Below are 12,358 nucleotides of genomic sequence, written 5' to 3' on the forward strand. Positions count from 1 at the left end.
AATTAAGGGCTTTTTTGCTGAGCTAGTAGAGCAAGAGCTGGGAGGAAAGGGGAGAGTATGTAAAGAAATCAGGAATCAGGAAGAGCAGTTTAAGTCATCAACCACTACAACTGGGAAGGCAGTCAGGGTAGGAAGGATGCAAGGCTAAATCAGGATAGGGAAAATGGAAAGTTTGACATGCCAAAGAACTTTGTGATATAATGGTTATAGTGGACATACGTCCCAAGAGAGCTGAAAAGATGGAAGGTTGGGGTCAGGGAATGAGATGCTTAAAATTCTGAAGTGGATTTATTCCAAGGGATTGCAAGAATCAGACAGTGGTGTTGGCAGTAGGTATTTGGAGTAGAATGGAGGTGAGAGTCACTGGAGGCATGGTAGCTGGATTGCCTCCAAGGATTAGAGCAGGAGTTGGGGTGGAACAGTGGGTAGTAAGCTAAGTAACAAAAAGTCTTCATTTACCAAGGGGTAGAAACCCAGATATCTATGAGTAACAGTGAGAAGGAAGAGCCGATGGTTGGGTACATGTTTGCCTCTGAAGAACATGAGCTTTCGTAGGAGGATGGTCTAGAAGCAGCAGTGGGGAGCCAGGAGAATGTCAGTTCCACACCCTGATTCCAGCCTCCTCCAGCCCAGGGACGCATGAGTGAGGTGTGAAAGTATAGGAAGACTCCATTAGCAGAGCCTGCAATGAAAAAAAGTCACCTCGGCCAGGCACAGTGGCTTATGCCTGTGATCCCAGCACTTTGGGAGGCCGAGGAGGGTGGATCACAAGGTCAAGAGATCAAGACTATCCTGGCCAACATGGTGAAACCCCGTCTCTACTGAAAATACAAAAAATTAGCCGGACGTGGTAGTAGGCGCCTGTAGTCCCAGCTACTCAGGAGGCTGAGACAGGAGAATGGTGTGAACCCAGGAGGCCGAGCTTGCGGTGAGCCGAGATCATGCCACTGCACTCCAGCTTGGGGGACAGAGTGAGACTCTGTCTCAAAAAAAAAAAAAAAGAAAAGAAAAGAAAAAAAGTCACCTCAGCGGAGAGAGAGCTTTCAGGAAAGCTGAATCATGGGAAGAAGCCTGTGGTGCCCCTCCCCTCACCCCAACCCGAGCAGGGCAGCAAAATGGAATCTAAAGGGCTCTCAAGTAGAGGCAGAGCTGAGCGCTGATTCTAGCCTTGGCTCCCTTGCTTTGAGACTTGAGTCAGTCATCTCACCTCTCAGGTCTTCCTCATATGCAGAATGTTCCTCATGTGCAAACTGGAGATGGTGACACCAACCTGGTCTTTCCACAGGAGTGTTAAAAGGATCAAATGAAAGAAGGGATATGGAATCATTTTGGAAACTAAATCGTTCCCCAGGTATGAGGGGAGTTACTGTTATTTTTATCTTCCCCAAGGCCCTGTTTCTGAGAAGAGTACTTTGTGATAGGCTGCCCTCCTGGCACTGGCCTCAGATGGTACTGTTGTTCCCTAGGCATCTCCAGTTTTCCTTGGAAACCCACCATAAGTCTGTCTGCCAGGTCATTGTATAAATCTCTTTACAGCCTGATGGTCTTCATAAGGCTATGAAAAGATTCATTCGGCTGGCCCTAGAATTATTTGTCTTAAAGAATTTGGATGTTGAGTCTGTATCCTCTCTTACTGCATTAACCAGGATGATTAGGCATGAGCTTGTTAGTTGGCCTCTTGTGGATGTGCCTCAACTGCCTTAGTCATGCTCAGACTGAGACAACAAGCCCTCCTTGAAGAGTAAGTGCCAGCCGTACACATTGAGGGGCGATGGGGAGAGCTTTGCCATAGGCTGTCTGCAGAGGGAATAGGAAAAGACAGGGCAAGTCACTTCCTCTCTCTTTTCACCCCTCCCCTCTGAACTAAAGATGGTGATGACGCCTCCTTCAAGGGCTATTTTAAAGGTCAAATGAGTTGACAATGGTGGGGGTTCCTTATAGAATATTGTTCATATATCAGGTCACCTTTTTACCACTGCCACCCTGGTAGTTCATGCCACAGTGGTCTCTTGCCTGGCTTATCATAATGGCCTTTTTTTTTTTTTTTTTTTTTTTTTAAAATAGTGTCTCTCACTGTGTCACCCAGGCTGGAGTACAGTGGCTCAATCATGGCTCATTGCAACCTCAACCTCCTGGGCTCAAGCGATCTTCCTCTCAGGCTACCTTCCAAGTAGTTGGGACTGCAGGCATGCACCACCACACCCAGCTAATTTTTTGCAGAGACAGAGTTTCGCCATATTGCCCAGGCTGGTCTCAAATTCCTGGGCTCAAGCAGTCTGCCTGCCTCAGCCTCCCAGAGTGCTGGGATTATAGGTATGAGCCACTGTGCCTGGCCTAATAGCCTCTTTTTTTTTTTTTTTTTTTTTTTGAGACAGAGTCTCACTCTGTCGCCCAGGCTGGAATGCAGTGGCACAATCTCGGCTCACTGCAACCTCTGCCTCTTGGGTTCAAGTAATTCTCCTGCCTCAGCCTCCTGAGTAGCTGGGATTACAGGTGCCTGCCACTACGCCCTGCTAATTTTTTGTATTTTTAGTAGAGACGGGGTTTCACCATGTTGGCCAGGCTGGCCTTGAACTCCTGACCTCGTGATTTGCCCACCTCGGCCTCCCAAAGTGCTGCGATTACAGGCATGATCCACCATGCCTGGCCAGTAGCCTTCTTCTTAACTGGTCTCTCCATGTCCCCCTGAAGTCTGTTACCAACATAGACAATGAGAGTGATCCTTCTTATTGCAAGTTGGTTCATGTAACTCCTGTGCTCAAAACCTACCTATTTCACTCAGAAAAGCCAGTGGTTTTCCATGGTGTACAGGGTCCTCTGTTATCTTCACTGCCACTTCCCTCCCCTTCCTCAACACACACATCCATGCCTCTTAGTGTTATTTCACACCACTTTCTCCCTCATTCACTTTGTTCTGACACATTGGCCTTCCTGCTAAATCTTACATGTGCTATTTGCTCTTCTGCCTCAAGGTCTTTGCTCAAATTTCATCATTTCGGAGACATCTCTCCTAATCACCATATAAATTAGCAGCTTCCTACCACCTGCCCTCATGGAGTTTATATTCTAATGGGAGTAGGCTGACAGACAAGCATATAAATATATAGTAGTATTAAATATGTGGGTCGTCTTAGTCCATTTGGGCTGCTCTAACAAAGTACCATGAACTGGGTGGCTTATAAACAGTAATTTATTTCTCACAGTCCTGAAGACTGGGAAGTCCAAGATCAAGGCACCAGCAGATTTGGTGTCTGATGAGGACCCACTTCCTGGTTCATAGACAGCCATCTTCTCACTGTAACCTCGCACAGCCAAACGGGCAAGGGAGCTCTCTGCACCATGTTTGATGAGAGTACTAATCTCATTCATGAGGGCTCTGCCCAGAGGTCCCACCTCCTAATATATATTATCATGTGGGTAGGGAGGGGTAGGATTTCAACGTGGGAATGTTGAGGGGATACATATTCAGTCAGTAGCATGTGTGTATTTATATATACTATCATATATATGTGTGTATAATATCATGTATGTATGTATATATGGTATCTAGCCTCTGATTAGAGGAATTATCTAAGATGGTCCAAGAAAGACACATTCTTGCATATACACTCTCTCCCCATATCTTCTCTCTGTTCTCCAGAGCCTCTCTGCACTTGGTTTCTCTCTTAGCATCACAGTAGACTTTTAAGACAGGGGGAGAAGTGACTGGCTCACAGAGCCCCCTCCAACTTTTCATCTATTAACACCTTCAAAAAGCCACTGGGATTTCTGTGACTCTAAGCAGCCCCTGCTGGCTCTAGCATACCTCTCCCCAGCGCCCAACTATAAGCTTGAAAAGACAATATGCTAGAATCTCTGCTCCAAAAGGGGCTGGACTAGGCCAGGCCAGACAAAGTGTACTTTGACTTTTTAGGCCCGGGACCCAGAATGAAGGCAAATGGGAGGAGATTCTTAGCCTTTGTAGGAAAGAGTTAAATATTAGGCCCTTTTACTTTAACAGGTGTGTGTGTGTGGGGGGGGGGTGGTTGTTTGTTTATTGTTTGTTTTTGAGACAGGGTCTTACTCTGTCACCTAGGCTGGAGTGCAGTGGTATGATCATAGCTCACTGTTAACCTTGAATTCCTGGACTAAAGCCATCCTCACACCTCAGCTTCCTGAGTAGCTGGGACTATTGGTGCATACCACCACACCCAGCTGATTTTTTTACTTGTTTTGTAGAGACAGGGTCTCGCAATGTTGCCCAGGCTGGTCTCAAACTCCTGGCCTCAAGCGATCCTCCTGCCTTGGCCACCCAAAGTGCTGGGATTACAGCGTGAGCCACTGCACTCAGTGTACAGGTGTGTGTTAGCTCTGCCACTTGGTAGTTTGCAACAAGGCACCTCTGGATGCTGTAGATACAGACGTGAGCAAGGCAAGGACCCTGCCTCAATAGAGACATAGTCTGGTTGGAGAGAAAGAAAAATATACAAGTAACTATTATCTGTGATCATTATTTATCTAACAGATGTGTTCGAACATCTACTGTGGCAGACCAGGCACTCTTTTATGTGTCAGCAACATAGCAAGGAACAAGAGAGAGCTTATATTGTATAGGGAGGAGACAGATAAGAAACATAAAATAAATGAGTCCATGAAATTATTTTAGGTAACGATATGTACTGTGGGGAGGTAGGGGGAAACTAGGGTAATTGGATTGTAAAGAACTGTGTGGGGAATTGAGTATTTTTACTAGGAGATCAGGGAAGGCCTCTCTGTGGAATCAATATTTGAGGTAAGAACCAAATGTTGAGAAGGAGTCAGGCATGAAAAGATTTGGGAAAAGAACATTCCAGACCCAGGAAATTGCATGTCAGAGGATAAATGCTTGACTTATTCAAGAAGCAGAAAGAAGGCTAGTGTGTTTGAAGTACGGCGAGTAAGGGGTAAGTTGCGGGCAGGGGTTGCAGAGTGAAATGAGGACGAACATAGGAAGGCTCAGCTGATGGAGTACCTCATAGATGCTGGCAAGCACAGGAAGGAGTTCAGATTTCATTTCATATGCAAAGGGAGGCCACTGCATTGAGTTTTTAGAAGGGGTTGACATGGTTCAATTACTGCTCTTTTTGTTTTGGTTTTTGTTTTTTTTTGAGACAGGGTCTCGCTCTGTCACCCAGGCTGGACTGCAATGGCGCGATCACAGCTCACTGCAGCCTGGAACTCCTGGGATCAAATGATCTCCTGCCTCAGCCTTCTGAGTAGCTAGGACTACAAGCATGTGCCAGCATACCAGCTAATTTTTAAAAATTTTTTGTAGAGATGGGGTTCTTGCTTTGTTGCCCAAGCTGGTCTTGAACTCCTGGGCTCAAGCAGTCCTCCCATGTCAGCATCCCAAAGTGCTGGGATTATAGGCATGAGCCATGATGCCCAGCCTAATTATTGCTTTTTAAAGGTTCCTTTACTGCTTCATGGAGAATAGAGATTACTAGCATGGTGTGATGGGGGAAAATGGGTACAGAATGATCTGTAACCAAGAATATACTAAATACTTTGTGAGACCATTTATTTCAGTATTAGACCAGAAAGTTTCATAAAGGAACTGATCCTTGAAGCCGAGACCTGCTTAGCTAAGTTGGAGTTTGCCCAAAGAAAATTAAAAATTGAAGGGAGAGAAGGGGACAGATTCCAAGCAGAGAGAATAAAACATGTAAAAGATCTCTGACAGATGATAGTCAAAATACAGAGATCCCAAATCCCACAGGGGAAACAGGAGGCGTTATATCTGAGTCAAAATTGAGATGAAAGCTCCAAGCAAAACACTAAATTAACATTGAGATTCCTGGCAGCCAAAGCAAAAACCTTTGTGGCTGGGCGCGGTGGTTCACGCCTGTAATCCCAGCACTTTGGGAGGCCGCGGCAGGCAGATCACTTGAGGTCAGGAATTCAAGACCAGCCGGGCCAACATGGTGAAACCCCGTCTCTACTAATAATACAAAAATTACTGCATGCCTGTAATCCCAACTACTCAGGAGGCTGAGGCAGGACAATTGCTTGAACCTGGGAGGCAGAAGTTGCAGTGAGCTGAGATGGCGCCACTGCACTCCAGCCCCTGGGTGACAGAGCGAGACTCCATCTCAAAGAAACCAAAAAACCAGCTTCTGCCTTAGTGTATCAGGCTGTAATTAGGTCACCTATTCTCCAGGCCTTGGAAAAGAATCCAGGGTATTTTTTGCCCACGTGCCAAGGATTTGTCTCTAATCTTACCAGGCTACCAGTCTCTCTAGAAATGGTCCCCCAGAGCCAAGGCAACAACAGCCCCACTCACCAGGCCCCCCAGACACCCAAATAGTCCCCTTACCATGTTGGTACCACTGTCTCAGGTTTGGGCTGAATCATAGACTCAATGCAAAATTTCTTCTGGCCATTTCCAAAAATCAGATCTACCCTTAAAAAACAAAGATTTGGCTTTCCCTTTGTGAAGAAATGCTTCCCTCCCCCAGCTATCTCCAGTTCCTCAGCTCATGGTCTAGCACTACTGTGAGCATCACCTAGAAGGCCACTGAGAGATGTGCCAAGGAGAGTGGTGGGGATTTACAAACCAGTCCCCGCCCTTTATGGTAGGTGCCCTCCTGTCCTGCAGGGTCGGACCGATACCTGGAGAGCCGGGATGCCTCTCGACTGAGTGGCCGGGACCCCTCCTCATGGACAGTCGAGGATGTGATGCAGTTTGTCCGGGAAGCTGATCCTCAGCTTGGACCCCATGCTGACCTGTTTCGCAAACACGTAGGTGCCGCTGCCTGACCTCTCAGTAGGAACATGTGTGGAGAGCCTCACCTGGTGGGGACAATAGGAGATGTCTGGGGAGGAGGGATGCTTAGAGACAAAGGCTGAGGAGAACAGGTAGGCTTCAGCGTCACAGCAAGTGAACTGGACTCCATGTGGCGGGCACTTCCCAGGATGGCCTATAATCAGAACCTGGGGTGGTCAGACCAACCAGGACTCTGATGGTGCCTCCCTTCCACTTCTGCCCACCTCCCCACCCCCAGGAGATCGATGGCAAGGCCCTGCTGCTGCTGCGCAGTGACATGATGATGAAGTACATGGGCCTGAAGCTGGGGCCTGCACTCAAGCTCTCCTACCACATTGACCGGCTGAAGCAGGGCAAGTTCTGAACCAGGAGAGGCAGCCTAGACAACCAAGTGGCAGCAGGTGGGGGCATTCTTCTAGGAATGAGGGGCATCAGCCCACCCCAGGCACCTCAGTGGGGTTCCGGGCCACCTCAGGACTCCAAGAGGCTGTGTGGAGTCACCACTCCTAGCCACAGCTGCCATGATAAGTCCTTCCATGAAGGACTGAGGAGGGAGAGTGGGGGTCCAGGGCTGGTGCTGCTCTTCCCTCAGCTCTGCCGGGGCTCTAAGGTCCCTCTATTTATTTCTCAAGCCTGGCTGGCCTCTCACCAGGAGTTTAGGCTGAATGCCTTCCACGTGATGGAGGAAAAGGTCAACTCTGTCCTGGTCTTGCTGTGGCACCCCATCGCCCCACAGCTCCTACCTTCTCACCAGATTCCCCTGAATCCAAACTCGTGGTGCAAACCTCTACCTTTTTTACAAAAAGATCTTATTGTTAATTTATTGTTTCTGGCACTTGGGCAAACCCTGTAGTTAATACTCCTCCCACACTAGACACTGGGTTTCAGGAGAAGGGAGACTGCCCTGCCTTGGTCCCAGAGAGGCCCTCTGCAGATAGGCGTGGCCCCTCTTCAGGGACACTACCCTAGGGCACTTTCTCTTTGAGGTGGAGAGACCCATAAAGCCTTGACCACATCACTCCATATGGGGAGGAGAAGGATCCCGGTCACCTTCTCTTCACGGGGCCCTTTTGCAGCCCTAGGCCTCATCTGTGGGAAGGGAGTCCCTGGCTCATACTGCCCCCACCACAGCTCCTTGCCCTGGCCAGAACTGCTGTGGAAGAAAATCAGGCCGGAAGGCCAAGAAGGCTAAGGGGGATGGGAGGGCAGGTTTTCCAGGCTGGAGTCGGTTCCACCCACTCTCCTGTCCACAGGCTTCCTTGTAAGCAAGTCAGCAGCACAGCTACTCATGCTGCCATCTGGACTTATTTTATGTCAATCTGTTTATAAATAAAAACCAATATAGATACCAGTGTCTTTTTAATCAGTTAACAGCCAAATCACTATGCATTCATTGGACCAGTCATTCCCCTTCTCTTGGTCTTAGTTTTCTCATACATAAAACAAGGCCGAGCACGCTGGCTCATGCCTGTAATCCCAGCACTTTGGGACGCCAAAGTGGGAGGATCTCTTGAGCTCAGGAGTTTGAGACCAGCCTGGGCAACATGGTGAAACCCCAGCTCTACAAAAAAAATAAAAAAATTAGCCTGCTGTGGTGGCACACACCTGTAGTCCCAGCTGCTTGGGGAGCCGAGGTGAGGGGATGGCTTGAGCCTAGGAGATCGAGGCTGCAGTGAGCCGTGTTCGCACCACTGTACTCCAGCCTAGGTGACAATTTGAGACCCTGTCTTAAATAAATAAAATGGAGAGCTTGGAAAAAATGATTCCTAAGCGTCCTTCTAATTCCAGCAGTCCCTAAAGAACAGGTGGTCTTCTGAATGTCCACCAGAGCCCCAGCATCACATAGGCCCCTTGGAAAGTCAGTATGTGAATCCAGTCTCCACCCTCAAAGGGCTTTGCTCTGGTGCAGCTAGACAGTAGTAAGCACAGCAGCTATGCAAAGCCAGAGCAGGAGGGAGCGATCTCAGATCAGCAACTCCTAGGAGCCTCAGTGGCTGGGCATATATCCTCACCCATATAGGGTGGGGAAAGATGCAGGCCAGCCCAGCCAGGTCAGGCCTGCACTGTACCCCTTGTGCTGACCGGGGGCCAGGCACACAACTCCAGGGCCACATGTCGTGTTTATAATTGGAGTATAGGGTTTGCAGGAGGAAGAGAAGGCATAGGGGAGCAGCAGGTCAGTGCAGTATAACCTGATAATAACAACCACCAACACTTTTATATCACTGTGTGCCACATGAGCTGCTTACATGAATTAGAACTATCTCACTTACTCTTCACAACAAACCCATTTTATGGATAAGGAAACTTAAGCTCAGGTCACACAGGCAGGAAGTGCCAAAGCAGGCATTTGACTGCAAGGCTGAGGTTCTAGCCAGCCCACCTATGTGCCAGGAAGCTTTGGGTGGGTCATTTTCTTTCTTTGGGCGGGTCATTTTCTTTCTTTGGGCCCGTCTGGCTATGGGGTATTTGCATGAGGAGACTTGTGAAGGCCCTTCCAGCTTTCACCAGTGACAAGTTCCAATATCATAACTTACTTACAATATATTTTCTACTTGGCCACTGTGAGGTTCTAACCATGGTCACTGTGAAACAGTCAGGGTCAAGGCTGCCAAACAAGTTGAGGCCCTCATTTTCTACCAACTCCTTGACACTGGGATTTTTTTTTTTTTTTTTTTTTTTGACAGTGTCTCTGTCGCCCAAGCTGGAGTGCAGTGGCACGATCTCAGCTCCCTGCAACCTCCGCCTCCCGAGTTCAAGTGATTCTCATGCCTCAGCCTCCCAAGTAGCTGCGACTACAGGCACACACCACCACACCTGGCTAATTTTTTGTAGTTTTAGTAGAGTTTCACCATCTTGGCCAGGCTGGTCTCGAACTCCTGACCTCAAGTGATCCGTCTGCCTTGGCCTCGCAAAGTGCTGGGATTACAGGCCTGAGCCACCACGCCCGGCCAACACTGGGATCTTGTAGACTGTGCTGTTCATTCAGGGTATTCCCAATGAGCACCTTGCTGAACCCTAACAACAAACTTCTAGATGTGACCCTCAAGACACAGGGACTAAAGGTGACACTGGCATATGTAGGCAGGCCAGACATGCTGCAAAGCTGGGCACCCACCCCACCTTACCCTCTTTGCCAAGAGTATGTAACTTCCTACTGAGCATTGTTGTGAGAACTCATTGTGCTGAGTTGTTTTTGTACACTATCCCACTGAAACCTCACAACAGTCCCATAGCATAACTACTGTTTCCCTATCTTACACGTGCTTAAAGAGGTTAATTCCATAGCTGTTAAGGGGTACATGTCCTGCTGCCTGCAACTCCCTCCTGTGGGCCTTTGTCTCAGATCCAGCTACCATTCAGACTCAAGACCCCTGCAGGCTACACTGGGCATGTCATTAACTTTGAAGACTGTCAAACAGAAATGGCCTGGCTGCAGGGCAGCGGGAAGCAGCCCTCTTCAGGGGAGGAGGGCAGTCCTCACAGAGCCTCCGGTCATCAGGAGTTACTCTCCTTGGCTGCCCAGGTGACAGCTCCGGTACAAGGGAATGAGACATATCAGGGAGAAGGGGGTTGGTTCACTGTGGCTTAGAGGCATCATTCCCCAAAGGAGCTTATATCTCTTTGAACAACTCAATAGGCATAGCTTTCAGGGACCCCATAAGCAACATACCCAACTGAGTCATTCCACATAGGACACCCAACCTTATGGCTTTTTAACAAGTGTTTATAGTTCACACAGAAAACTCCAAGCGCTGATAATTTACAATTAGGAATCATGTTTACCATAAGTAATGTTGCACTGAAACAGCTAACGTACTTTTATCTGGTTTCCAGACAAAAAGAACTAGAAAGGTAACCAAATGTCAAGTTCTGCAGGAAGGGAGAGGATTATTCACGCTGCCATAACCTCTGGGGTCAAAATTAAATGTTGTTTAAGAAGAAAGGAAAAAACCCCTCAACTTTGGAAATTGTTTCAAAAGCCAAAAGCCTTCTAATAGTGACCCAGAATCATTAAAAGCACTCGAACGGGCCTCAGACCCAATGCACACATGCTGCAGTGTTGGAGAGGCCACTCCGTGAACCCCAGCAGTGCAGTAGCCCACCAGGTGGAAAGGTACAGGTGACAGAGGTCTCATGGCATCAGCTTCATGTGCTCACCCTCAACGCTGGGACAGGGAGATGACACTGCCTTTGTGCTGAGCTCAGGAGGGAAACACCAAACACTTTGGGAGGTAACAGAGATCTAGGCCCCACCTAAGGCTGAATCCATGGGAGGGTGGGGCATTTTTCTGGAACACTCTGCCCTCCCCAGCCGTGGCTCCACCCTGCCTGCTGGCCATGGACTGCATTGTCCAGACACTCTTTGTGGGGGTCTTATGGGACTCAAGATTGATCCCTGAGGTGTAACAATGGTGGGCCAAATGGACACTGTTCCTGCCCTCACACTGGTGCCACACTCCCTCCTTGGCAAGAGCCTGAAGGTGAATCACCCCTCCTTCTTTACCACCAAAACAAAAAGTATGGGAAACCTTGAGAAGAGGGTCCCGACACTTCTTCCCTCAGCAGCCCTCAGCTTTTTGCAGCCTCTTTATCTAAGTACCCCGAGTCACTGGACATGGTCTTCCACCACATTCCGTCAGGGCAGCGCCACAGCTTCCAGCCTTCAGCCCAGAGGCAGTCACAGCCAAGCATCAGAACTGTGGCTCTGTGCCTACAGTGCCAAAGCCACTGCAGGTGCTCACAGAGGCTGGCAGCCCACAGTACCCAGGGCACAGACACTAGGCTGGAGCCACTCAAGTCAGAGATACTCTGCAGTAACTGGGGCTGGGCCCTGTCTGAAGCCAGGTGGGGATCTACAGGCTGGAGGCAGCACGCTAGGGGAGGGCTTGAGACCGAGGGAGGCTGGAGTGATGTGGGTCCCAGGACCTGGAAAGCTGTGTTTGTAACTCTGCTCCCCAGAGTTCGCTCTTCTTGATCATCCTTGTTCTCTCCTGCACCTGGCTGGGCTCATTCCTCTTCCCTATCCCTCTGCCCCTTGACTGGCCTTCCTGGGCAAACAGCAGATTGTGAAGTGGGAGCTGTGGGGAAGAGGGGATGGCATCCCTGCTGTGGGTTCAGGGATTGTGGCCATGTGGGCCACCCAGTGGACACTGTCCAGATAACATGAAAAGAGGCCGTCCACAGCGGCTCAGCTCTCTGCCCCTCATCTTTGGGCCCCACCTCACATTCATAAAGAGGCTTAAATTCTAGGGTTTTTTCCTTCAGTTCAAGATGAGGTTTGTCAGTGAGGTCACAGACATCCAGCAAGAGGGTTTAACGAGGCTGCTTATCCCCCCACTCGGAACCCACCACTCCAAGCTGCCTGCAGAGCACCTATACTTTCTAATACTATTACCTAATACTAGAGAGTCAGAGACACCGTAAATAACCTTGTTATCTTATATTTATGTATTTAAAAGATGGTTCATAAATGTATTTAGTGCTTACCATGAAAGACAATTTTTACCCCCATCTCCAAAAAGAAGTAGAACTGATATTCAGCTCACAGAAGGCTGTTAAAGGCGCCAGAGA

At 48.7% G+C, this 12,358-nt stretch overlaps 1 protein-coding gene across 20 annotated transcripts in view; it reads left to right on the top strand.

The window, feature by feature from the left end:
* Positions 1 to 8,132, top strand: part of SCMH1 (Scm polycomb group protein homolog 1) — a 221,839-nt gene extending 213,707 nt beyond the window's left edge. For 11 of the 20 annotated variants that reach the window (XM_055392768.2, XM_063699807.1, XM_063699794.1 and 8 more), the window contains 3 exons: positions 1,286 to 1,351; positions 6,617 to 6,759; positions 7,023 to 8,132. In XM_055392768.2, coding sequence (XP_055248743.1) covers positions 1,286 to 1,351; positions 6,617 to 6,759; positions 7,023 to 7,148 — 335 coding nt within the window. In that variant the 3' untranslated portion in view covers positions 7,149 to 8,132. The other 9 variants (XM_063699803.1, XM_055392708.2, XM_055392759.2 and 6 more) reach the window with 4 other exon arrangements.
* The last annotated feature ends 4,226 nt before the right edge of the window (positions 8,133 to 12,358 follow it).

The sequence above is a fragment of the Gorilla gorilla genome, chromosome 1 (genome assembly GCF_029281585.2).
Source record: "Gorilla gorilla gorilla isolate KB3781 chromosome 1, NHGRI_mGorGor1-v2.1_pri, whole genome shotgun sequence".
Lineage (NCBI taxonomy): Eukaryota > Metazoa > Chordata > Mammalia > Primates > Hominidae > Gorilla > Gorilla gorilla.